This window comes from Staurois parvus, unplaced genomic scaffold (genome assembly GCF_062004578.1).
Source record: "Staurois parvus isolate SC_StPar_1 unplaced genomic scaffold, SC_StPar_1.0 ptg001639l, whole genome shotgun sequence".
Taxonomy (NCBI): domain Eukaryota; kingdom Metazoa; phylum Chordata; class Amphibia; order Anura; family Ranidae; genus Staurois; species Staurois parvus.
The window spans coordinates 91,152-119,009 of record NW_028319435.1 but is presented as its reverse complement, the minus strand read 5'-3'; the positions used below and the strand labels follow the sequence as shown (position 1 = coordinate 119,009).

General features: G+C 52.0%; 1 protein-coding gene across 2 annotated transcripts in view; it reads left to right on the top strand.

The window, feature by feature from the left end:
• The window catches only part of LOC149434934 (retinoic acid receptor responder protein 2-like), a 37,642-nt gene extending 13,974 nt beyond the window's left edge, over nt 1-23,668 (top strand). For both annotated transcript variants that reach the window (XM_089663205.1, XM_089663206.1), the window contains exons 2-6: nt 2,888-3,093; nt 5,139-5,240; nt 6,340-6,438; nt 20,552-20,655; nt 22,724-23,668. In XM_089663205.1, the coding sequence (XP_089519331.1) occupies nt 2,908-3,093; nt 5,139-5,240; nt 6,340-6,438; nt 20,552-20,650 (486 nt within the window). In that variant the 5' untranslated portion in view covers nt 2,888-2,907 and the 3' untranslated portion in view covers nt 20,651-20,655; nt 22,724-23,668. The remainder of the gene's footprint in view (nt 1-2,887; nt 3,094-5,138; nt 5,241-6,339; nt 6,439-20,551; nt 20,656-22,723) is intronic.
• Nucleotides 23,669-27,858: the final 4,190 nt, after the last annotated feature.

Sequence of the window (27,858 nt, the reverse complement as noted above, 5' to 3'; positions counted from 1 at the left end):
TATGGGATCTCCCGGTTATATACGACGTATCCATACAAGTATGGGATCTCCTAGTTATATACGATGTATCCATACAAGTATGGGATCTCCCGGTTATATACGATGTATCCATACAAGTATGGGATCTCCTAGTTATATACGATGTATCCATACAAGTATCGGATCTCCCGGTTATATACGACGTATCCATACAAGTATGGGATCTCCCGGTTATATACGATGATACTTGGCTCAGGTCATGTGATCTGCTGGTCGGTGTTGGTTGGGACATTGACTTCCCAGACTGAAGAGTCGGAGTTCCGTCTGGCAGGATGGAGCCTCTTCCTGTAAACAGGCCATGGTTTCCTCACTCTCCCGTCATGGGGATTGTTCCCATTTCATCTGCTCCGGGGTAGAGAGGAGGTCTCTGGAGGGAGGAGAGGACTTCTCATGGGAAGGTCCCGTGTCTCAGTGAAAAGCACACATATATTTCTCTATGGTGAAGGAATTTTAATGTCTCTCACCTTTTTTCTGGATTTGCAGAGGAGTTTGAAATTGTACAGTATATATATATATATATATTTTTTTTTTAGCGGGGGGGGGGGGGGGGTTGTTTTGTTTTCTTTGTTTTTTTTCATGAAAGTCACAAGTTACCAATTTATGAAGGTTACAAAAAGGCAAACCAAACCAAACCACTTTATATCCTCAGGACCCTAAACCTGCAGCTGATGAAGAGGAAGGCTGAAAAGCTTTAGAAATGTCATGGATGGGGGTCTGTGTATACAGAAAGGAGGACCCTCCAGGTTATAGAAGGAACGTACCTTAGAGCGTGCAGAGGCACAGGTGTCACCGAGGTCTCCGCAAGAGGCACAGGTGTCACCGAGGTCTCCGCAAGAGGCACAGGTGTCACCGAGGTCTCAGTAAGAGGCACAGGTGTCACCGAGGTCTCAGTAAGAGGCACAGGTGTCACCGAGGTCTCAGTAAGAGGCACAGGTGTCACCGAGGTCTCAGTAAGAGGCACAGGTCTCACCGAGGTCTCAGTAAGAGGCACAGGTCTCACCGAGGTCTCAGTAAGAGGCACAGGTGTCACCGAGGTCTCAGTAAGAGGCACAGGTGTCACCGAGGTCTCAGTAAGAGGCACTGGATGACACAGGATACTAAGGATACTCTGGAGTCACAGGATACTTAGGATGCTCTGCAGTCACAGGATGATGCAGGATGCTCTGCAGTCACAGGATACTTAGGATGCTCTGCAGTCACAGGATACTTAGGATGCTCTGCAGTCACAGGATGATGCAGGATGCTCTGCAGTCACAGGATGATGCAGGATGCTCTGCAGTCACAGGATGATGCAGGATGCTCTGCAGTGACAGGATGATGCAGGATGCTCTGCAGTCACAGGATACTTAGGATGCTCTGCAGTCACAGGATACTTAGGATGCTCTGCAGTCACAGGATACTTAGGATGCTCTGCAGTCACAGGATGATGCAGGATGCTCTGCAGTCACAGGATGATGCAGGATGCTCTGCAGTCACAGGATGATGCAGGATGCTCTGCAGTCACAGGATGATGCAGGATGCTCTGCAGTCACAGGATGATGCAGGATGCTCTGCAGTCACAGGATGATGCAGGATGCTCTGCAGTCACAGGATGATGCAGGATGCTCTGCAGTCACAGGATGATGCAGGATGCTCTGCAGTCACAGGATACTTAGGATGCTCTGCAGTCACAGGATACTTAGGATGCTCTGCAGTCACAGGATACTTAGGATGCTCTGCAGTCACAGGATGATGCAGGATGCTCTGCAGTCACAGGATACTTAGGATGCTCTGCAGTCACAGGATACTTAGGATGCTCTGCAGTCACAGGATGATGCAGGATGCTCTGCAGTCACAGGATGATGCAGGATGCTCTGGACACCCTTAGAGTTGCAAGTTAATGAGATGACAGACTGCAAGGTGTACGGGTGACACAGGAGTCAATGGGGATATAGGAGTAGATAGAGGTCATGGGATACATAGCTGAGTATGGGAGTCACAGAGTCACTGGAAACACAGGAGCATTGAAGTCACTGGAGTCATAGGACCACTGGGGATCACTGCAGTCACATTGCTGGGGGTCACTAGGAGACATGTGGTCACTGGAGACACAGGAACATTGGGGTCATTGGAGACAGTGGAGGTCACCAAAGACACATTGGAATTATTAAAGGCATGGGGGTCACTGGAGACACCAGTTCACCAGAGATATAGGAGTGCTGGGATCACTGGAGACACTGGAGGTTACTGGTGACACAGGAATGCTGGGGTCACAGAAGACATGGAAGTGCTGGGTCATAGAAGACATGTTCTCATTGCGGACACTAAAGGTCAGTAGAAACACAGAAGCACTGAGGTCACTGGAGACACTGGGGGTCACTGAAAACACAGGAGCACTGGGATCACTGGAGACACTGGGGATCACTGAAAACACAGGAGCACTGGGGTCAATGGAGACACTGGGGATCACTGAAAACACAGGAGCACTGAGGTCACTGGAGACACTGGGGATCACTGAAAACACAGGAGCACTGAGGTCACTGGAGACACTGGGGATCACTGAAAACACAGGAGCACTGGGGATCACTGAAAACACAGGAGCACTGGGGATCACTGAAAACACAGGAGCACTGAGGTCACTAGAGACATGGGGTCATTGGAGACACTGGGAGTTACTGGAGTCACTGGAGTGCTGTGGTTGCTGGAGATTTGTGGTCACTGGAGACACAGGGACAATGAGGTCCATAGAAACACTGTGGGACTTCCTGATATTGACACACTTGCAGTATTTGCCGGACAGTAGACCACGCCCTCAGATCAGAATCCCTTCCATCCATCACCAATGTGACGTTTTGACTTTCATTATCAGGTGACCGTTTGAGGACCGCCATGACACTGGCCGTCGGTTGGGGCCTGCTCAGCGCTCTGCTGGTCCTGAGAGTCCTGGGAGATGTCCCGGCGGGGGAACTGTCCGAGATCCAGAACAAGACGATCCAGCTGGTGATGGAGAAGTTCCATCAGAGAGATCTGCAGAGCGGATACAGGATGACGTCCATAGTGAAGGCATCTGAAAAGGTGAGTTCTGGGGGAGCTCAGAGCATCAGTGTTCGGATTGGCTGGAGGACCCCAACATACCTGTAGGCGGAGTCCTAAAGGACCGATATTTATAGACAATGCTGATCATTGGAATTCCAGTATTGATCGTGAAAATGGTTTTGCTGTCCCCGGTAAAATATTTATAGGATTTGTATCAATTATTTGTAGCTGAGAAATGCTGCAGCTCCGATTCACGTTGTCCATGGGGGCCCCTCCAGGAGACAGTCAGCACTTGCGGAGAAGATTTGTTTTTATTTGTAAAGGCTGATTGAGCTTTCAGATTAAATCAGCTAAATATATTCCAGGTGCAAATCTGTTCAATAATGTCCTACAGCTGTGTTAGAGTGGCCCCCTGGCCGGTGACACAGGGCCACCCGAGGGGCGGGATCTAGGTGACAGCTGGTCTTCAGTGGAGCTCCTGGAGGTTGAGATGGGCCAGAGATCCTATTGGCTCCAGTTTACTTTGCTGTAACTTTCCGCAGGTTGTGGCCCTCAGGATCACCCCACATAGGGGATAGCAGAACCGGGATGACTACAGTGTGAAGACTGTACACTAGGAGGCAGATAGGAAAGTAGTCAGGTCCAGGCAGCGGACAATGCAGGCAGCAATCAAAAGTAGTCAAGTCTAGGCTGAGGTTCAAGCAGGCAGCAATGAAGAAAGTAGTCAGGTCCAGGCAAGGGACAAGGCAGGCAGCAATGAAGAAAGTAGTCAGGTCCAGGCAAGGGACAAGGCAGGCAGCAATCAAGAGAGTAGTCACGTCTAGGCAGAGGTTCAAGCAGGCAGCAATCAAGAGAGTAGTCACGTCTAGGCAGAGGTTCAAGCAGGCAGCAATCAAGAGAGTAGTCAGATCTAGGCAGAGGTTCAAGAAGGCAGCAATCAGGATGGTAAACAAGTTTAGGCAGAGGTTCAAGCAGACAGCAATCAAGAGACTAGTCAAGTTTAGGCAGAGGTTCAAGCAGGCAGCAATCAAGAGAGTAGTCAGGTCCAGGCAAAGGACAAGGCAGGCAGCAATCAAGAGAGTAGTCAGGTCCATACAGAGGTTGAGGAAGGCAGCAGTCATGAGGGGGGTCAGTACATTCCAGGTCAGCATAGGTCAGACAACCTCACAGGTAGGTATTATAGCTCTTGGTAACAAGGGGTAGCTGGTGAGAAGACCCGGCACCGGCCACTTCAATGGCTGGAACCTAAATACCTTTTTGGTCACATGACTCACCGAGAGTCATTTCATGGGACTTCTGGAAGTATTATTGAAGTCCCGGCAGGGATTTTAGAAGTGTTGTTGGAAGTAGAGGCGGGGAACCTGGAAGGACTGGAAGATGTTCTGGAAGTACATTGGAAGCACCGGAAAGGATCCTGGAAGTAACGTTGGAAGTCCTGGCAGGGACCAGCTACAATCTGCTGGTGGGATCAGGCAATGCCCAGAGAAGGGTCGTTGTTGGTGTGTGGGGAAGCAGTGGTCTCTCTGCAGAGGTCTGACACCCTCCTCTCCTGAGACAGAGCTAGAGCTCTCCAATGAACCCTTTTCCTGCAGTATGCTGGCAGGGGACAGGCTTTCCAAGTTGTGGCTGCTTCCTAGAGAAGACGCCTTTTGTTCTGATGCTCCTGGAATGTATTCGGCTGATTTAACGTTCAGTTGGGTTTCATTCAGTATTTTCTCAGGAGTGGCTCCCGTCCTGATGCCGGCACACCAGACATGCGGGTGATCTGAGGGTAACAAGGGTGCACCCCGGTACTGTACAGACAGCCGCCCGCAGGAAGCGGCGGACTCTCCATACACTTTGTGGAAACTCCTCCCCACATGCACTGATTGTTTCCTCATGGGAGAAGCATTATGGGCGGAGCATTAGAGCAAACTCCACCCCACATGTGCTGATTGTTTCCTCATGGGAGAAGCGTTATGGGCGGAGCATTAGAGCAAACTCCTCCCCACATGCGCTGATTGTTTCCTCGCGGGAGAAGCATTATGGGCGGAGCATTAGAACGAATGTCACCTCGTGTCTTCACTCTCTCTATCTTCCTGCAGTACAATTCTGGGATATTCGTCAATGTGGAGTTTCTGGTGAAACAGACGTCATGCCGCAAACATGACTGGAGCAAATTGGACTGCAAGGCTGGAAAGAACGCAGTAAGTGTCTGACAAGCCTGGAGATTGGAGGGTTGTATACCTGGGGGGGAGGTATGGGGGGCGGAGTTCAGGCGCCTCTCACTTCTGTGTGCCATATCTCATTTACATATTGCTCCACCCTGTACATCATGTATTGCACACTCCACACTGCTCCACTCTGTACATTGTGAATGAATTACTCCACACTGCTCCACTCTGTACATTGTGAATGAATTACTCCACACTGCTCCACTCTGTACATTGTGAATGAATTACTCCACTTGCTTCACTCTGTACATTGTGAATGATTTACTCAACACTGCTCCACTCTGTACATTGTGAATGACTTACACCACACTGCTCCACTCATTGTGAAATAATGACTCCACAATGCTTCACCATGTATATTGTGATTGAATTACACCACTCTGTACATTGTGAATGAATTACACCACTCTGTACATTGTGAATGAATTACACCACACTGCTCCACCTTGTACATTGTGAATGAATTACACCACACTGCTCCACCTTGTACATTGTGAATGAATTACACCACACTGCTCCACTCTGTACATTGTAAATGTATTACTCCATACAGTTTCATTCTGTACATTGTGAATGAATTACACCACACTTCTACACCTTGTACATTGTGAATTATTTGCTGCACACTGTTCCACCTGCTCCACTTTGTACATTGTGAATAAATTACACCACACTGCTCTACCTTGTACATTGTGAATGAATTACTCCACACTGTTCCAGCTTTTACATTGTGAATAAATTACACCACACTGCTCTACCTTGTACATTGTGAATGAATTACTCCACACTGTTCCAGCTTTTACATTGTGAATGAATTACACCACACTGCTCCACCTTGTACATTGTGAATGAGTTACACCACACTGCTCCACCTTGTACATTGTGAATGAGTTACACCACACTGCTCCACCTTTTACATTGTGAATGAATTACTCCACACTGTTCCAGCTTGTACATTGTGAATGAATTACTACACACTGCTCCACTATGTGACCTCACCTGGTGACGTTGTGACTTATAATACTTTCTGACCTCCTGGTGACAATGTGTCTCCATGGTTTTGTCTCCACAGAGGAGCTATAACTGCTTCGGGTGTTACAAGTTTGAATACGACTCTCACGTGGTCATATCTCAGGTTGAAGAATGCATCCTGCCACGACACCTAAATGAGGTAAATCCACAAAATGCTGACCAGTCCTTCCTGGTATCAGTACTCCAGTTTCAGAGCTTTCACTTCATCCGGCACGTGGCCACTTATGTATGGTTTATTTAATATTTATTTTTCCTATGTTCCATCGGTGACCACATTTATGTATAGAGCAGCCTATCTCAACCTTTTTATCCCCAAGAAACTCTTGAAATAATTTTCATGTCCCCTGGAACACCTCCTAAAATTAATTCATTGGGGGTCAGTGGGAAGAATGTCCCTTACATTGGGGGTCAGTGGGAAGAATGTCCCTTACATTGGTGGTCAGAGGGAAGAATGTCCCTTACATTGGGGATCAGTGGGAAGAATGTCCCTTACATTGGTGATCAGTGGGAAGAATGTCCCTTACATTGGGGATCAGTGGGAAGAATGTCCCTTACATTGGGGGTCAGTGGGAAGAATGTCCCTTACATTGGGGGTCAGTGGGAAGAATGTCCCTTACATTGGGGGGTCAGTGGGAAGAATGTCCCTTACATTGGTGGTCAGAGGGAAGAATGTCCCTTACATTGGGGGTCAGTGGGAAGAATGTCCCTTACATTGGGGGTCAGTGGGAAGAATGTCCCTTACATTGGGGGGTCAGTGGGAAGAATGTCCCTTACATTGGGGGGTCAGTGGGAAGAATGTCCCTTACATTGGGGGGTCAGTGGGAAGAATGTCCCTTAGAGTAGTGGTCAGTGAGTAGAATACTGCCCTTACAACTGTGCTCTATAAAAAATGGTGTGACCAGTTTGGGGTGGAGGAACTCCAGTGTCCTACACAGAACCCTAACCTCAACCCATGAGGTAGCAACTCATATGGTTGTGGACAAGGAGCTCGAGAAGCTTGGAGGCAAAGTGGGAGCAAGTTATTCAAGCAGGTGAAGTCCAGCGAGGGGTTTATTACGTATGGGGGTAACCAGTGCATGTTTGAGCGGGGAGAGAAAGGTGCCGGTGGAGAGGAAGAGCTTGAAAATGTGGGTTAGAGAGTTTAGGATAGAGCAGGAAGGAGGCTGAAAGTAAATACAAGGAGGCCATTGCAAACAAACACCAGGAATCCGAGTACAAGGTCCTCACTCGCTGGTATAAGGTCCCCACATTACTGAGGACAATCCATTCTGAGGCAGTAAATGTCTGTTGGCGATGCAAAGATGCAGGGGTACCATCTTCTGCATTTTCTGGACCCGTTTGAAACTGAAATGTTTGTAGTGCTGGAAGGTTTTTAACCACTTCCAGACCGGACACTTCTACCCCCTTCCTGCCTACCGGACACTTCTACCCCCTTCCTGCCTACCGGGCACTTCCACCCCCTTCCTGCCTACTGTTAGGAATGGACTGGCCAGCAATGGTGGGACTCACCTGCCTTTTGATCTGCAGTACCAGGGCTGGCCAGCGGGTGCTCCCAGCAGTCAGAGACTCAACCTTTCAGCCAGCTAACACCTGTAACTGATGATACTGGTGTATTTAAGGGATGGCCAGACTTGCAGACTCTGCCTTGGTGTTGTGTTTCTCTTGGCCCTGTATCCTGTTCCTGCTCTCTGTTCCTGTCTGATTCTCTGCTACCTGTCCTGATCCCTGGCTTGTGACCCTGACCATCTCTCTGCTTGACCCTCTGTACTATGCTGCTTGCTACCTGCTGAACCTGGCCTGTGACCCCGACCATTCTCTGCTTGCTCCCCCTGTACCTACCTGCCCTATTGATATTGACCCGGCCTGCCTGACGACGCTTGCTTGTATATACTGTTATCTGTGGGTGGTTGGTTTGGTTTGGTTGCACTGTGTTATGTTTTAGTATTGCACTGCGTTTATGTTTGTATTGTTAGTGTTAATAAATTGTATTGTTTATCACATATCTGAAGTCTGCGTTTCCCTGCGTCAGTCACACACCTCTGGTCATACCTGGGAGCCCTGACATTACACCAAGGCCAATCCTGACCAGAAGTGGCTGCACAGGGAAGCCATCTTGGCTTGTTGATGGGAAGGATGGATCTGGATGAGGTTGAGTATTTATATCTGCTAGTGTTTGATGACAGGGAGTATGCTTATCAAACTCTGAAGGAGTATCCCCGGGATGAACTGCTAGAATGTATACGGCTCGCTCATGTTCTAGTAGATCAGGGCACAGAGTTCTCTGAGGTGCAGCCTTTGATTGAGGTTTGTGTTGAGTTGGTTTCATCTGGTTCCCCCGAATGCAGGGATGAATTTTTGCCACCATTTAGTGCAGACCAGGTAGAGTCCCTGGTGTGGTTATTAGAGGATGATGGGGGTTACTTTCTGGAGCGTTATTCCACATGTTCACCACAGACACTAAGAGATTGTATAAACGCAGTGCAGTCATTGACCAGACAGGCTTTGTGTAAGCTCAGCTTTGTTCAACCCATACTGCAGACATGGACAGACTTGTTGCACCCAGCCTCAGTCAGCTTACAAAGACCCAGTCCTGCTTCTAACTCTACTCCTGTATTCCCACCAGCTCCTCCAGTTACAGCCCAGTATACCCTGCTATCTACCGCATGTCAGTCCCCTGTTCCCACTCGCTGCACCTATCCTGCCTTTAACCCTGTAAAAAAGCCCTCTGTAGCAACTGTTCCCTCTCCTGTTCCATCCTCCAGTTCTTCTCTGTCTCCAGCTGCTCCATTCGTTTGCAGACCTGCGTTTACTTGCAGTGCTCCAGTAGTTAAAACCAGAAAAAAGCGAAAATTCTTTCCAACCAATACCATCCTGCCAGTATCCAAACCGGTGAGCCTGCCTTCCGTGACTCAGCCTGAAGCCTCTACTCGGCCTGAAGCCTCTCCTCAGCCGGATGCCTCTCCTCGGCCTGAAGCCTCTACTCGGCCGGATGCCTCTCTTCAGCCTGATGCCTCTACTCAGCATAATGAACTGATCCAGCCCGACGATCCTATTAGGCCAGTTGACTCGATGCCCGCTGTTGACCCAGATGATCCGGTACCTGATCCAGTGCCCGCTGTCGTGCCAATTGACTCAGAGCCCGCTGTCATATCTGGTGACCCGATGCCCGCTGTCGAGCCAGACGATCCAATGCCTGGTGACCCGGTGCCCACTGCCTTGCCAGATGACGCGGTGCCCGCTGGCAAGCCAAATGACCTGATGCCTGGTGACCCAGTGCCCGCTGTCATACCTGGTGACCCGATGCCCGCTGTCGAGCCAGACGATCCAATGCCTGGTGACCCGGTGCCCACTGCCTTGCCAGATGACGCGGTGCCCGCTGACAAGCCAAATGACCTGATGCCTGGTGACCCAGTGCCCGCTGTCATACCTGGTGACCCGATGCCCGCTGTCGAGCCAGACAATCCGGTACCTGATGCCCCGGTGCTCACTGTCGTGCCTGTTGACTCGGAGCCCACTGCCTTGCCAGATGACGCGGTGCCCGCTGTCGAGCCAAATGACCTGATGCCTGGTGACCCAGTGCCCACTGTCCAGCCAGACCATACAATGTCTGACACAGTGCCTGCGGTCATACCAGTTGACTCGGAGCCCACTGCCTTGCCAGGTGACCCGATGCCCGCTGTCCAGCCAGACCATACAATGTCTGACCCAGTGCCTGCGGTCATACCAGTTGACTCGGAGCCCACTGTCGTGCCTGGTGACTCGGTGCCCGCCGCTCCGCCTGGGGGCCCGAGACCTGTTGCTCCGCTTGGGGGTCCAGCGCCCGCCGCTCCGCCTGGGGATCCGGCGCCCGCCGCCCCGCCTGGGGGCCTGAGACCTGTCGCTCCGCCTGAGGGCCCGAGACCGGTCGCTCCATCTGGGGGTCCGGCGCCCGCCGCTCCGCCTGGGGATCCGGCGCCCGCCGCCCCGCCTGGGGGCCCGAGACCTGTCGCTCCGCCTGAGGGCCCGAGACCTGTCGCTCCATCTGGGGGTCCGGCGCCCGCCGCTCCGCCTGAGGGCCCGAGACCTGTCGCTCCACCTGGGGGTCCGGCGCCCGCCGCTCCGCCTGAGGGCCCGAGACCTGTCACTCCACCTGGGGGTCCGGCGCCCGCCGCTCCGCCTGAGGGCCCGAGACCTGTCGCTCCATCTGGGGGTCCGGCGCCCGCCGTTCCGCCTGAGGGCCCGAGACCTGTCGCTCCTCCTGGGGGTCCGGCGCCCGCCGCTCCGCCTATGGGCCCGAGACCTGTCGCTCCGCCTGGGGGTCCGGCGCCCGCCGCTCCGCCTGAGGGCCCGAGACCTGTCGCTCCACCTGGGGGTCCGGCGCCCGCCGCTCCGCCTGAGGGCCCGAGACCTGTCGCTCCTCCTGGGGGTCCGGCGCCCGCCGCTCCGCCTGAGGGCCCGAGACCTGTCGCTCCACCTGGGGGTCCGGCGCCCGCCGCTCCGCCTGAGGGCCCGAGACCTGTCGCTCCACCTGGGGGTCCGGCGCCCGCCGCTCCGCCTGAGGGCCCGAGACCTGTCGCTCCACCTGGGGGTCCGGCGCCCGCCGCTCCGCCTGAGGGCCCGAGACCTGTCGCTCCACCTGGGGGTCCGGCGCCCGCCGCTCCGCCTGAGGGCCCGAGACCTGTCGCTCCACCTGGGGGTCCGGCGCCCGCCGCTCCGCCTGAGGGCCCGAGACCTGTCGCTCCTCCTGGGGGTCCGGCGCCCGCCGCTCCGCCTGAGGGCCCGAGACCTGTCGCTCCGCCTGGGGGTCCGGCGCCCGCCGCCCCGCCTGGGGGCACGATGCCCGTCGCCCCGCCTGGGGGCACGATGCCCGTCGCCCCGCCTGGGGGCACGATGCCCGTCGCCCCGCCTGGGGGCACGATGCCCGTCGCCCCGCCTGGGGGCACGATGCCCGTCGCCCCGCCTGGGGGCACGATGCCCGTCGCCCCGCCCGGGGGCCCCGGTGCCTGCTGCTCCGCCCGGGGGCCCGGTGCCTGCTGCCCCGCCCGGGGGCCCGGTGCCTGCTGCCCCGCCCGGGGGCCCGGTGCCTGCTGCCCCGCCCGGGGGCCCGGTGCCTGCTGCCCCGCCCGGGGGCCCGGTGCCTGCTGCCCCGCCCGGGGGCCCGGTGCCTGCTGCCCCGCCCGGGGGCCCGGTGCCTGTCGCCCCGCCCGGGGGCCCGGTGCCTGTCGCCCCGCCCGGGGGCCCGCTGCCTGCTGCTTCGCCTGGTAATCCGATGTGCCTCTGCCCGGAGTCCTGCCCGATGTGCCTCTGCCCGGAGTCCTGCCCGATGTGCCTCTGCCCGGAGTCCTGCCCGATGTGCCTCTGCCCGGTGTGCCTCTGCCCGGAGTCCTGCCCGATGTGCCTCTGCCCGATGTGCCTCTGCCCGGAGTCCTGCCCGATGTGCCTCTGCCCGGAGTCCTGCCCGATGTGCCTCTGCCCGGAGTCCTGCCCGATGTGCCTCTGCCCGGAGTCCTGCCCGATGTGCCTCTGCCCGATGTGCCTCTGCCCGATGTGCCTCTGCCCGATGTGCCTCTGCCCGATGTGCCTCTGCCCGATGTGCCTCTGCCCGGAGTCCTGCCCGATGTGCCTCTGCCCGATGTGCCTCTGCCCGGAGTCCTGCCCGATGTGCCTCTGCCCGGAGTCCTGCCCGGTGTGCCTCTGCCCGGAGTCCTGCCCGATGTGCCTCTGCCCGATGTGCCTCTGCCCGGAGTCCTGCCCGGTGTGCCTCTGCCCGGAGTCCTGCCCGATGTGCCTCTGCTCGATGTGCCGCTGCCCGGAGTCCAGCCCGGTGTGCCGCTGCCCGGAGTCCTGCCCGGTGTGCCAGTCTTTGCTATCCCGCCAGTTGCCAGACCCGGGCGGTGGAACATTTTGCCCAGCTAGGACTGTTTGGAGCGTCCTGAGGCCGCTCCTTGAGGGGGGGGTACTGTTAGGAATGGACTGGCCAGCAATGGTGGGACTCACCTGCCTTTTGATCTGCAGTACCAGGGCTGGCCAGCGGGTGCTCCCAGCAATCAGAGACTCAACCTTTCAGCCAGCTAACACCTGGAACTGATGATACTGGGGTATTTAAGGGATGGCCAGACCCACAGACTCGGCCTTGGTGTTGTGTTTCTCTTGGCCCTGTATCCTGTTCCTGCTCTCTGTTCCTGTCTGATTCTCTGCTACCTGTCCTGATCCCTGGCTTGTGACCCTGACCATCCCTCTGCTTGACCCTCTGTACTACGCTGCTTGCTACCTGCTGAACCTGGCCTGTGACCCCGACCATTCTCTGCTTGCTCCCCCTGTACCTACCTGCCCTATTGATATTGACCCGGCCTGCCTGACGACGCTTGCTTGTATATACTGTTATCTGTGGGTGGTTGGTTTGGTTTGGTTGCACTGTGTTATGTTTTAGTATTGCACTGCGTTTATGTTTGTATTGTTAGTGTTAATAAATTGTATTGTTTATCACATATCTGAAGTCTGCGTTTCCCTGCATCAGTCACACACCTCTGGTCATACCTGGGAGCCCTGACACCTACAGGACACTTCTACCCCCTTCCTGCCTACAGGACACTTCTACCCCCTTCCTGCCTACAGGACACTTCTACCCCCTTCCTGCCTACAGGACACTTCTACCCCCTTCCTGCCTACAGGGCACTTCTACCCCCTTCCTGCCTACCAGGCACTTCTACCCCCTTCCTGCCCCCCGGGCACTTCTAGCCCCTTCCTGCCCCCAGGACACTTCTACCCTCTTCCTGCCCACCGGACACTTCTACCCCCTTCCTGCCTACCGGACACTTCTACCCCCTTCCTGCCTACCGGGCACTTCTACCCCCTTCCTGCCTACCGGGCACTTCTACCCCCTTCCTGCCTACCGGACACTTCTACCCCCTTCCTGCCTACCGGACACTTCTACCCCCTTCCTGCCTACAGGACACTTCTACCCCCTTCCTGCCTACAGGACACTTCTACCCCCTTCCTGCCTACAGGACACTTCTACCCCCTTCCTGCCTACAGGACACTTCTACCCCCTTCCTGCCTACCGGACACTTCTACCCCCTCCCTGCCTACAGGGCACTTCTACCCCCTTCCTGACCAGGGCAATTTTCAGCTTTCAGCGCTGTCACACTTTGAATGACAATTGCGCGGTCATGCAACACTGCACCCATATGAATTCTTTAGCATTTGTTTGAGACAGATAAAGCTTTATTTTGGTGGTATTTATTCACCGCTGGGATTTTTATTTTTTTTTGCTATGTAAATGAAAGTCCAAAAATTTTGAAAAAAAGTGTTTTTTTTTTTTTATAAAATTTTGCAAATAAATAATATTTCATGATATATCTTTGCCATGTGACCTCGGTGATCATTCACAGATTTCACATGTAGTAAGCAATGATGTCTCAAGTGACATCTTGCTTACTACTTTGCATGTGATCACTGATTGGCCAATCAGTGATCACATGATCGGGACCTCGTACAGAGGTCCCGTCCGACGATCGGTGTTTCACTGTGTCCGGAGGACACAGCGGGCACCGGATCGGGGTGCTGCGTGCTCCCAGGGAGCGCGCACAAGCAGGGTGCGGGGAGGCCGTTTATAAACATCCACCCGACCCTTCACTGCCACCGTCCGGCCGTTTATATGCAACGGCCGGTCGGGAAGTGGTTAATGGTTGGGGAGACCATCAACAAGCTTACTGATATTGTCCCAGGTACAGACCCATCTACTGTACATATCTACCGCGCTACACTGATCTCCCGAAATACAGAACTTGATGTTGATCCACCTGCAAAATGCAGGCAAAGACTGCATACCGGCACTTTGGAAGCAGGAATCCCCTCCTACAGCTGAAATTCATTGTCAGGGTCCTGTCCACGGCAGAAGTTCTGGAAGATCTGGCATTTCTGCCAGTACCCTGCATGGCCGCAGAAGCACACATCAGCCTTTGATTGGTGCCAGACGGCCTTTATGAGGAGGCTCATCACTTCTTCAAGTTGCTGGATGATCTCTAGCTCCCCGTGCCCTGTTCCTGTTTCCTGTGATTTTGACCTGTGATTTTGTTAGGGATCCGGGTGTGACCAGAAATGTGTGGACTGACACAGGGAAGTAGCAGGCTTCAAGAACACAGGCGTAGTCAGGGCTGGAGAGGTGGAATGGTCAGGCAGGCCGCAAGGTACTGTCAGGCTCTGCCCAACGGGATCTCTGGTGGTCCACAGCACAGGGTTTCCCAGGACGCGGAGAATGGTCGGGGTCACAAGCCAGGTTCAGCAGGTAGCGGGCAGCGTGGTACCGAGGGGCAGGCAGAAGGATGGTCAGGAACGAGCCGGGGTCAGAGCAGGAGAGGGTCAGCGTAAATCAGAACAGGCAGAGTTTGGCAACAAGGAAACATACTTACAGGACAGGAACAAGATACAGGATACACGGGCTCATTGGAAACATTTACACCAAGGCACAGATCACAGGCCTGGTCATTCCTTAAATACACCTGCTGTAATCAGCCCCAGGTGTTGGCTGACTGCAGAAGTGAGCTTCTGGCTGCTGAGAGCACCCGCTGGTCAGCCCTGGTACTGCAGCCCACACGGCAGGTGAGTCCCACCACCAGTGCTGAGTCCATTCCTGACAGATTTCCTGTTACCGACTCGGCTTGCTCCTGGACCTGTCTACTCTGCCTTACCCCGGATCTGACTTTGGCTTGGCTTATGGATACTCTCTCTCTCTCTCTCTCTCTCTCTCCTCTGTGTATGACCTCGGCTATCCCATCTGGCTACGTCCGCTCTGATTCCCACCTGGTACCTGACCTTGGTTTAAACCGACTACCCAGTAAACACCTAAATCCCGGAAGGGCTTGCACACCACGCACAGGCGCCTCCTGTCTGCAGACCTATCTCCGTGCACCAGCTATGCTCTGAGTGGACCACCAACCAGCCCTCCTACAGGTGACCTGTGCCACTTTGGGCCTGACTCCCGCTGTCCCACTCTCGGAGTCCGGAACTTAGCCGCAAGGGAAGCCCTCTCTCCATTGGCCTCCATCACCAGGTAAATGAAATTCATTCTGTGGAAAACAGAGGCAAAGGCAAAGAACCGAAGCTACAAAATGTCTTCAACATCATTGAAGGCCAACTGAAGGTGAACAAGTACAACTAGATATACCATGACTTGGAGAAATGAGGTCCTACATAGACAACAATGTTCTAAGTGGAAATGGAAACCTTGAACTCAGGGGAGGGAGATCTCTAGTAACAAAATGAAAACCGTTTCAGAGGGGCACACGGTGCAAGATCTCCTCTATACTCCATTAGTGAGAGCATCTTGTGGTACATTGGAATGCATACAGAGACGGCCCAGAGATATCACCCGTCACTCCTACAGGTCCAGGGGCCTCTGTGGTCAGGCAGACTCTCTATATTTGTCTTCTTTCTTCCCTTACAGTTTAAGAGCTGAAATTGACAGGTCAGGTGTTTCCATTTTGAACTTTAAAGAGACCCTGTCATAAAAAAACCAAATGAAAAACCAAACCTACAGCAGTCTCTAATACCCTGACTTGAAGGCCAAATGTTGGACCACAATGGATATTGCTTGCTGCTACCTCCCTCCTGCCGCTCCTGCCCTCCAAGCATTCCTATTGGCCCATCACTATGATGGCCTGCTTCAATGACCAATAGGAATGTGCAAGAGGCCGGAAATGGTGGGCACCTTCCATTCAACTGTAGAGCTCTAAGTGGTCCAAGTGACGGAGCCGGAGGTCTGGGATCTCTAGGTTCTGCACATTACACCTGCAACAGGTTTGCTTTATTTTCATTGGTCCTCTCTTAATGTGTTGTAAACTGAAAACCGGCAAGACTAAAGTATAATCTGTGTGTGTGACGGGAGTGACTTTGGGTGGGGGGCCCATGGAACACAGCTCACCTTGGGTGGGGGGCCCATGGAACACAGCTCACTTTGGGTGGGGGGCCCATGGAACACAGCTCACTTTGGGTGGGGGGCCATGGAACACAGCTCACTTTGGGTGGGGAGCCATGGAACACAGCTCACTTTGGGTGGGGAGCCATGGAACACCGCTCACTTTGGGTGGGGGGCCCATGGAACACAGCTCACTTTGGGTGGGGGGCCCATGGAACACAGCTCACTTTGGGTGGGGGGCCCATGGAACACAGCTCACCTTGGGTGGGGGGCCCATGGAACACAGCTCACTTTGGGTGGGGGGCCCATGGAACACAGCTCACTTTGGGTGGGGGGCCATGGAACACAGCTCACTTTGGGTGGGGAGCCCATGGAACACAGCTCACTTTGGGTGGGGGGCCTATGGAACACAGCTCACTTTGGAGGGGTGGGGAGACCCCTGTCTCAGCTCACCATATCCCTCTTATGTGTAAGTCACCCTGTGCCTGTTAGGGGTACAGGGTGGAATGTCCTAATATTGGGGTGGGGGGTTGTTGATTGTTTAATGCCATGTGGTGCATCCCATTGTTCTATTGTGTGTCTTGCTTGGGAGCAAACTATTATGGGATGTATGTGTTTGTGTATTGGCTTGGTGGGGGGTGTCTCCAGCAGCCCTCCCTCCTGATGAGACTGTCTGCTGGTGTGTCTCTTGTTACTACATGTAGGTTGCCCCGCCCTGTGTCATTATGCGGGGGGGTGAGGATTGTCCCCTGAGTGTATATATATTGTATCTGTGTTCCAATAAGGTAGTCTACTTCCTGGTTTACTTCAAGACCGGTGTCGTCTAGTCCTGTATGGTCTCTGTGGTGTCAGTGGTCGGTGTTCGGACAGATTGGTGTCGTCTAGTCCTGTATGGTCTCTGTGGTGTCACTGGTCAGTGTTCGGACAGACTGGTGTCGTCTAGTCCTGTATGGTCTCTGTGGTGTCAGTGGTCGGTGTTCGGACAGATTGGTGTCATCTAGTCTTGTATGGTCAGCGGTGGTGTCTGAGGTCAGTGTTCGGACGGGGAAGCGGTATTATAACGGGAATACCCAAGTGCAGTCTGGGTCGGTTCCGTCACAGTGTGCGAATGACGGGCATTCAGTCGCATTGTCAGCATTTCACAAGTGAGTTGTTCCTAGGTGTTTCTGTAATGAGCTGTTCTGGTTTCAAATGTCCCTCAATGCCATGATATGTGTCCTTAGAGCCAGTCTGTCTGGACAGTACGGTCACCTGCTGACTCGGCACCATCCACAGGCAGCGTAACTCTTCGATAAGACACAGAAGCCGAATCCAACACAATTTTACTTTCTATAGTTGGAGCACAGAGGATGTTTTTCCAGTCCTTTGATGTGTAAGAAAACGATAACAGCCCTGTGTGACGGGAGTGACTTTGGGTGGGGGGCCCATGGAACACAGCTCACTTTGGGTGGGGGGCTCATGGAACACAGCTCACTTTGGGGGGGGGGGCTCATGGAACACAGCTCACTTTGGGTGGGGGGCTCATGGAACACAGCTCACTTTGGGTGGGGGGCCCATGGAACACAGCCCACTTTGGGTGGGGGGCCCATGGAACACAGCTCACTTTGGGTGGGTGGCCCATGGAACACAGCTCACTTTGGAGAGGTGGGGAAACCCCTGTCTCAGCTCCCCATATCCCTCTTATGTGTAAGTCACCCTGTGCCTGTTAGGGGTACAGGGTGATCTGTCCAAATATTGGGGTGGGGGGTTGTTGATTGTTTGGTGTCATGTGGTTACATCCCATTGTTCTATTGTTTGTCTGGCTTGAGAGCAAACTATTATGGGATGTATGTGTTTGTGTGTATTAGATTGGTGGGGCTGGGGGTGTCTCCAGCAGCCCTTCCTCCTTATGGGACTGTCTGCTGGTGTGAAGTTTGAATACCTGTGTGTCTCTTATTACTAAATGTAGATTGCCCCGCCCTGTGTCATTATGCAGGGAGGGGGGATTGCCCCGCCCTGTGTCATTATGCAGGGAGGGGGGATTGCCCCGCCCTGTGTCATTATGCAGGGAGGGGGGATTGTCCCGTCCTGTGTCATTATGCAGGGAGGGGGATTGCCCCGCTCTGTGTCATTATGCAGGGAGGGGGGATTGCCCCGTCCTGTGTCATTATGCAGGGAGGGGGATTGCCCCGCCCTGTGTCATTATGCAGGGAGGGGGGATTGTCCCCTGAGTGTATATATCTTGTATCTGTGTTCCAATAAGGTAGTCTACTTCCTGGTTTACTTCAAGACCGGTGTCGTCTAGTCCTGTATGGTCTCTGTGGTGTCACTGGTCAGTGTTCGGACAGATTGGTGTCGTCTAGTCCTGTATGGTCTCTGTGGTGTCAGTGGTCGGTGTTCGGACAGATTGGTGTCGTCTAGTCCTGTATGGTCTCTGTGGTGTCAGTGGTCGGTGTTCGGACAGATTGGTGTCGTCTAGTCCTGTATGGTCTCTGTGGTGTCAGTGGTCGGTGTTCGGACAGATTGGTGTCGTCTAGTCCTGTATGGTCTCTGTGGTGTCAGTGGTCGGTGTTCGGACAGATTGGTGTCATCTAGTCTTGTATGGTCAGCGGTGGTGTCTGAGGTCAGTGTTCGGACAGGGAAGCGGTATTATAACGGGAATACCCAAGTGCAGTCTGGGTCGGTTCCGTCACAGTGTGCGAATGACGGGCATTCAGTCGCATTGTCAGCATTTCACAAGTGAGTTGTTCCTAGGTGTTTCTGTAATAAGCTGTTCTGTTTTCAAATGTCCCTCAATGCCATGATATGTGTCCTTAGAGCCAGTCTGTCTGGACAGTACGGTCACCTGCTGACTCGGCACCATCCACAGGCAGCGTAACTCTTTGATAAGACACAGAAGCCGAATCCAACACAATTTTACTTTCTATAGTTGGAGCACAGAGGATGTTTTTCCAGTCCTTTGATGTGTAAGAAAACGATAAGAGCCCTGTGTGACGGGAGTGACTTTGGGTGGGGGGCCCATGGAACACAGCTCACTTTGGGTGGGGGGCTCATGGAACACAGCTCACTTTGGGTGGGGGGCCCATGGAACACAGCTCACTTTGGGTGGGGGGCTCATGGAACACAGCCCACTTTGGGTGGGGGGCCCATGGAACACAGCTCACTTTGGGTGGGGGGCCCATGGAACACAGCTCACTTTGGAGAGGTGGGGAAACCCCTGTCTCAGCTCCCCATATCCCTCTTATGTGTAAGTCACCCTGTGCCTGTTAGGGGTACAGGGTGATCTGTCCAAATATTGGGGTGGGGGGTTGTTGATTGTTTGGTGTCATGGGGTTGCATCCCATTGTTCTATTGTTTGTCTGGCTTGAGAGCAAACTATTATGGGATGTATGTGTTTGTGTGTATTAGATTGGTGGGGCTGGGGGTGTCTCCAGCAGCCCTTCCTCCTTATGGGACTGTCTGCTGGTGTGAAGTTTGAATACCTGTGTGTCTCTTATTACTAAATGTAGATTGCCCCGCCCTGTGTCATTATGCAGGGAGGGGGGATTGCCCCGCCCTGTGTCATTATGCAGGGAGGGGGGATTGCCCCGCCCTGTGTCATTATGCAGGGAGGGGGGATTGCCCCGCCCTGTGTCATTATGCAGGGAGGGGGGATTGCCCCGCCCTGTGTCATTATGCAGGGAGGGGGGATTGTCCCCTGAGTGTATATATCTTGTATCTGTGTTCAAATAAAGTAGGCTACATTCTGGATTACTTCAAGATTGGTGTCGTCTCGTCTTGTATGGTCAGTGGTGGTGTCTGTGGTCGGTGTTGGGACGGGGAAGCGGTAGTCTAATGGACGTACCCAAGTGCAGTCTGGGGTCGGTTCCATTACACCCTGTCTCTGAGAATAACTAGCAGTGACTGAGGGAACGTGAAAGAAACAGAAGGGTCTAGCTAGGACTGAACTAACTAGCACTAAACGGAAGGGAGGACAGAGGAAGAAATCAAACCACATAGTGGACGTCAGCATACTAGAGAACATGCAACTGAATACATGACAGAAAAATGCTGAACAGAACACGCGTGTTACTGCCGCCCCATGCACAAGCACGATATGATGCGGTCAGACCTGCACTGCCATGCATTCCAAGGAACATGCTGTGCGTTGTGGTTTGCTGCATTAAAGGTGCAGGATTTTTTTTTTCTCTTTTGCCTTGGCGGCACATTCCAAAAAATTCTAGAAAGTTCTCTCTCATTGTAACCCGTGTTAGGATCCAAACCCCATCCATGAACATACATGTGTCAATGTACAATGGCGTGATGAACGGGATCGGAGATTTACAACCACATTTGGCTCTTGCTTTTCATTTTGACGTGTGATCTCCTCTCTCTATAGGGGCGTCAGGCTCGGAGGAACGATCTGTGTAAGGAGGTGGAGATGAAGGATTCTGGGAAGACCAATGTGGGGAAGTACAGCTTCCAGAAGACGGAGTGAGGGGGGTGAGTGTGACGGAGATCTTGGATCTGATCCAGTGATGAGCTCTACTGCTGATTCGGTCTCACCAGGGGCAGACTGACAACTCATGGGGCCCCCGGGCAATAGGGGATCATGGGGCCCCTGTGTCCTCGCCCACACCCAAAAAAGCCTTTGAAAGAGCCAATGAAAGGTACCAGGGGAATCCCATGGGGCCTCCTACTGACCCCGTGCTCTCAGGCAGTGCTCGAATGGTCAGATCGCCCCTGGGTTTCACCTTCTATTACTGGAAGACTCCAGTCTGAGCTCCACAAAGCATCCACACCAGACCACCAGTGCGCTGAGCGCTGACCACCCATGACAGAGCAAAGCTGTGCTGAGGGGGTGGATGAGGGCGCCCTCCGCTGGTCTACTTTACAAAATTCTGGTTCTAATGCTGATCCTCAGGCTTCATTCCGCTTCCTGATTTCCTGCCTGAACCTCTACGCAGCTCCTGATCTGACAGTCAGGTTTGGAATGGAGCTGGAAGTGCGCTGTAACGGAACCGACCCCCAGACTGTGCTTGGGTACTTCCGTTAGACTATCGCTTCCCCGTCCGAACACCGACCACTGACATCACCGCTGACCATACAAGACTAGACGACACCCATCTTGAAGTAAACCAGAAGGTAGACTAGTTTATTTGAACACAGATACAAGATATATACACTCAGGGGACAACCCCCCCCCCCCTGCATAATGACACAGGGCGGGGCAATCCCCCCTCCCTGCATAATGACACAGGGCGGGGCAATCCCCCTCCCTGCATAATGACACAGGGCGGGACAACCCCCCTCCCTGCATATTGACACAGGGCAGGGCAATCTACATTTAGTAACAAGAGACACACCAACAGACAGTCCCATCAGGAGGGAGGACTGCTGGAGACACCCCCATGATATGGACAAGGCTGGGCAGGAGTAGGGATGATATGGACAAGGTTGAGCAGCAGGAGGGATGATATGGACAAGGCTGGGCAGGATGAGGGATGATATGGACAAGGTTGGGCAGGAGGAGAGATGATATGGACAAGGTTGGGCAGGAGGAGGGATGATATGGACAAGGTTGGGCAGGAGGAGGGATGATATGGATAAGGTTGGGCAGGAGGAGGGATGATATGGATAACGTTGGGCAGGAGGAGGGATGATATGGATAACGTTGGGCAGGAGGAGGGATGATATGGATAACGTTGGGCAGGAGGAGGGATGATATGGACAAGGTTGGGCAGGAGGAGGGATGATATGGACAAAACTGGGCAGAACCAGTAGGAGGGATAATATGGGCATGGTTGGGTATGAGCAGGAGTAGGAACAATATGGATAGGATGGGCAGGAGCTGGAAAAGGAATGATATGGACAAGTTTGGGCAGGAGCAGGTGTAGTGGTGATATGGGCAAGGTTGGGTAAGAGCAGAAAGAGGAATCATATGGAAAAGGATGTGCAAGAGGAGGGTTGATAAAAAAACAGGTTGGGTAGGAGCAGTAGGAGGAACAATATGGACAAGGTTGGATAGGAGGAACAATATGGACAAGGTCGGGTAGGAGCAGTAGAAGGGACAATATGGACAAGGTCGGGTAGGAGCAGTAGAAGGGACAATATGGACAAGGTTGGGTAGGAGCAGTAGAAGGGACAATATGGACAAGGTTGGGTAGGAGCAGTAGAAGGGACAATATGGACAAGGTTGGGTAGGAGCAGTAGGAGGGACAATATGGACAAGGTTGGGTAGGAGGAACAATATGGACAAGGTTGGGTAGGAGCAGTAGGAGGGACAATATGGACAAGGTTGGGTAGGAGCAGTAGGAGGAACAATATGGACAAGGTTGGGTAGGAGCAGTAGGAGGGACAATATGGACAAGGTTGGGTGGGAGCAGTAGGAGGAACAATATGGACAAGGTTGGGTAGGAGCAGTAGGAGGGACAATATAGACAAGGTTGGGTAGTAGCAGTAGGAGGGACAACATGGACAAATATGGGCCAAAGACAGGAACATGGTTAGGTTTTGATATTTGGCTGGCCCTCATTCTCCCCACCGATTACTTCTCTGTGTTTGTTTTCAGCTCCAGTCTAGACATTGCATGAGAAGATCCTGAATCCCGGATATTCGGGAAGATCCCATATACACCTCGCCGTCCTCCTCCTATAATCCCCTGTATCTGTATATTGTATAAGAGCACTTCCATATGAAGAGTCCTGGAGCAGAATGTGACGTATGTACGGAAGGGTCACACTATTGTAGAATAGGAATTAGAGAGGTGACAACGAGGCCACCAGAGGACCACTAATGTGAGAGTCCACCTTTGTGTCTGTGGAGAGCTGTGGCACTGAAATAACCTGCAGAGGATGTCATGAAGTGACAGGACTTGTAATGTACCTATCGTATACCTGGTGGGGGGGTGGGGGGTACATCACCAACACAGGAATTGTCGGTTTACACTGCATACCCATTGGGCCTCAACCCCTTATCATGTCGGTGGGGTGCAGTGTGGTGCCGCAGCAATAACACACACAGTTCCAGTGCCATGAAATAACTTGTATTGAAACAATGCAAAGACAGGTCACAAATAACTCGATGGGAAGGCAGCCTAGCCGAGGATACTCACAGGTCCACCAGCAGGTTTCAGCCGAACTGACAGCATCTGTAGAGAGGGGCAGAATGTGGCCTGGTCGTCTTGCACCCAAGTGGGCAGATGTCCAGAGAAGTAGCCAACCCAACGCTTTCCCTCCTTGTCAGGAACTTTTCCCTGACCCTACCAGACGGGGTACCTGCCTCTACTTACAGGCCAAACCTGGGAGCCAGGGCCTTAGAAAGACTCTGGCTCTGAGGAAGAGGCAAGGCCTCGAAACGCGTCAAACGGTTGGATCTTTGTATCTTCCACCATGTGATGAAATGCATTGTGGGTTGGAATGTTGCTGTTGCCTTGTGACAAGCTGATGTACATCTGTTGGTTTATAAGTATAATATTTACCACGTTTATATCAATAAAGTCAAGTTTTGAGGATAATGCACTAGGCTGGTGCACCTCTGTTCTATTTTACGTGCCTTGAAAAGACTCTGCCTGATCCAAGATGGCTACAGGAGTCACATGGGGTGGCAGCAACCAATGGGATAGCTTCTCTAGTGACCCAGGAAACCATAGAGGAGCCATGTTCCTTATGGCTTCTTCTTCAACCGCAGTGCTTCTGCAGACAAGCGCCACCTGCAGTGGAGAAAGTAGACGGCACCTGACTACCCATGTGGAAGAAAAATATATTTGAAATGCTACAATTTTGGCCGTATTCAATATAAATATATATATATATATATATAAAAAAAAAAAAAATTTCCCAATAAATATATATATTACAATAAATAAATATATATATATACACTGCATGTTGAAATGCATTTTTATTACAACAGGTCCATAAATATTGGGACATGGACACAATTGTAACATTTTTGGCTCTATACACCACCACAATGGATTTGAAATGAAACAAACAAGATGTGCTTTAACTGCTGACTGTCAGCTTTAATTTGAGGGTATTTACATCCAAATCAGGTGAACGGTGTAGGAATGACAACAGTTTGCATATGTGCCTCCCACTTGTTAAGGGACCAAAAGTAATGGGACAGAATAATAATCATAAATCAAACTTTCACTTTTTAATACTTGGTTACAAATCCTTTGCAGTCAATGACAGCCTGAAGTGTGGAACGCATAGACATCACCAGACGCTGGGTGTCATCCCTGGTGATGCTCTGCCAGGCCTTTACTGCAACTGTCTTCAGTTCCTGCTTGTTCTTGGGGCATTTTCCCTTCAGTTTTGTCTTCAGCAAGTGAAATGCTCCATCGGATTCAGGTCAGGTGATTGGCTTGGCCATTGCAGAACATTCCACTTCTTTGGTGTCTTTTGCAGTCTGCTTTGGGTCATTGTCCATCTGCACTGTGAAGCGTCCAATGAGTTGTGAAGCATTTGGCTGAATATGAGCCGATAATATTCCCGAAACACTTCACAATTCATCCGGCTGCTTCTGTCAGCAGTCACATCATCAATAAATACAAGAGAAGCAGTTCCATTGGCAGCCATACATGCCCACGCCATGACACTACCACCACCATGATCACTGATGAGGTGGTATGCTGAGGACCATGAGCAGTTCCTTCTCCATACTCTTCTCTTCCCATCACTCTGGTACAAGTTGATGTCGGTCTCCTCTGTCCATAGGATGTTGTTCCAGAACTGTGAAGGCTTTTTTACATGTCGTTTGGCAAACTCTAATCTGGCCTTCCTGTGTTTGAGGCTCACCAATGGTTTCCATCTTGTGGTGAACCCTCTGTATTCACTCTGGTGAAGTCTTCTCTTGATTGGTGACTTTGACACACATACACCTACCTCCTGGAGGGTGTTCTTGATCCGGCCAACTGTTGTGAAGGGTGTTTTCTTCACCAGGGAAAGAATTCTTCGCTCATCTACCACAGTTGTTTTCCGTGGTCTTCCGGGTCTTTTGGTGTTGCTGAGCTCACCGGTGCGTTCCTTCTTTTTAAGAATGTTCCAAACAGTTGTTTTGGCCACGCCTAATGTTTTTGCTATCTCTCTGATGGGTTTGTTTTGTTTTTTCAGCCTAATGATGGCTTCACTGATAGTGACAGCTCTTTGGATCTCATCTTGAGAGTTGACAGCAACAGATTCCAAATGCAAATAGCACACTTGGAATGAACTCTGGACCTTTTATCTGCCCATTGTAATTGGGATAATGAGGGAATAACACACACCTGGCCATGGAACAGCTGAGAAGCCAATTGTCCCATTACTTTTGGTCCCTTAACAAGTGGGAGGCACATATGCAAACTGTTGTCATTCCTACACCGTTCACCTGATTTGGATGTAAATACCCTCAAATTAAAGCCGACAGTCTGCAGTTAAAGCTCATCTTGTTTGTTTCATTTCAAATCCATTGTGGTGTATAGAGCCAAAAATGTTACAATTGTGTCCATGTCCCAATATTTATGGACCTGACTGTATGTAACTATGTAACAACTCAATAAAAAAAGAGAATTTTTTTTTCACAATCCAATTATAAAAAGCGGAGGTCCTTTAGAACCACCTCAGGATAATTACAATCATTATCATAAAAAACATCATAAAAAGTTGTGGATAATTTCCAAAGTTGATGCTAATAAATCCCGCTGGTCTGTTACGACTCGTTTCGCAGTCAACAGCTGCTTCATCAGGGATATCGTGGAAGCATCTGAAAGGCTGAATACCCTGAAGACAAACTTCCTAAGATCTTCCACTAGAAGGATGGATCCTGGACCTTCTACTACCTCCAGAGTGGCAACAGTTTCTGTGAGGAGCACCTAGTCCCCTCTAGTCACTTCAGACCCCAGCTAGGAAATACCCATCCACCTGGCTGTCTTTTGAAGCGTATCCCGGAGCAGGAGATTCCAAGACAGGCATGCAGCACTGTCCCAGAAATAAGTGGTTGGGTATAGTGTATAGCACCTAGCAGCCCTCTCTCCTGTAGGCCCCGGCAGTGTAGAGGAACTCACACTGACCTTGTGTCCCGTAGCTTTGGAAAAAGCTGCTTTCAGGATTTTTCTGGGCTGGTTTCCTTCCAGGCTAACAAGCTGTCCTTCCTTGGTGGATTGTAAGGCAGTGGACTGTTACGACGCGTTTCGCAGTCAATAGCTGCTTCATCAGGGATGTCGTGGAAGCATCTGAAAGGCTGAGGTCAAACTTCCTAAGATCTTCCACTAGAAGCATGGATCCTGGACTTTCTACTCCCTCCAGAGGGGCAAGAGTTAACAGGCTGTCCTTCCTTGGTGGACTATAAGGCAGTGGAGTGCCCTCTGTCAGCACTCTTTCCCTTCTTCCTCCATCCTGGAGGCAAAACCCCCTTCTCTGGGGTCCCCTCCCAGGCTGCACTACAGCACACCTCAGCACTCCATCTTCCACCTGACTTGCCTTGTTGGAATTGCTCTCTCATATTTATGGGCCTTTATGCCACACTCTAAGGGCCTCCTACCTGGAATTAGACTCTCATGAATATGCAGATCTGGGTCTCCACCTCTCCACCCACTAGCTTCTGGAAGCCTCCAAAGACCTCCAGAACCAGGGGGAGGTAATAGAGGCCCAATCATTATCATAAAAAACATCATAAAAACTTGTGGATAATTTCCAAAGTTGATGCTAATAAATCCTGGTGGTCTGTTGCGACACGTTTCGCAGTCAACAGGTGCTTGATCAGGGATATCGTGGAAGCATCTGGAAGGCTGAGGACAAACTTCCTAAGATCTTCCACTAGAAGGATGGATCCTGGATCTTCTACTCCCTCCAGAGTGGCAACAGTTTCCGTGAGGAGCACCTGGTCCCCTCTAAGTGATATCTCTTCAGACACCAGCTAGGAAATACCCATCCACCTGGCTGTCTTTTGAAGCGTATCCAAGACAGGCATGCAGCACTGTCCCAGAAATAAGTGGTTGGGTATAGTGTATAGCACCTAGCAGCCCTCTCTCCTGTAGGCCCCGTCAGTGTAGAGGAACTCACACTGACCTTGTGTCCCGTAGCTTTGGGAAAAGCTGCTTTCAGGATTTTTCTGGGCTGGTTTCCTTCCAGGCTAAACAAGCTGTCCTTCCTTGGTGGACTGTAAGGCAGTGGAGCAGCCTCTGTCAGCATCCTTTCCCTCCTTCCTCCAGCCTGGAGGCAGAACCCCCTCAGCACCTCAGCACTCCATCTTCCACCTGACTTGCCTTGTTGGAATTGTTCTCTTATATTTATGGGCCTTTCTGCCACGCTCTAAGGGCCTCCTACCTGGAATTAGTCAGACTCCCATGAATATGCACATCTGGGTCTCCACCTCTCCAACCACTAGCTTCTGGAAGCTTCCATAGACCTCCAGAAGCAGAGGGAGGCAATAGAGGCCTGACCTGCTGAGTCATCCAGGCTGACCTGAGCTTGATCCTATGACTCACACCCAGGCTCATAGCAAGCTTCTGACTACACTACCGATTATTTAGACAAGGGGGCGCTACATACTAACAGCAGAAAGCAGTCATATATAATAGCAGTAGAAATGCCCCTTCTATATATGATGCTTGCCTCCCACCTAACATGGGACCCAAGGGGAAAAGTTCAAGTTCAATTGAAATGCCCAACAGATGAAGCTCAGTTCAGTCCTAGGTTTGAACCAAACCTTCGCTCATCGCTA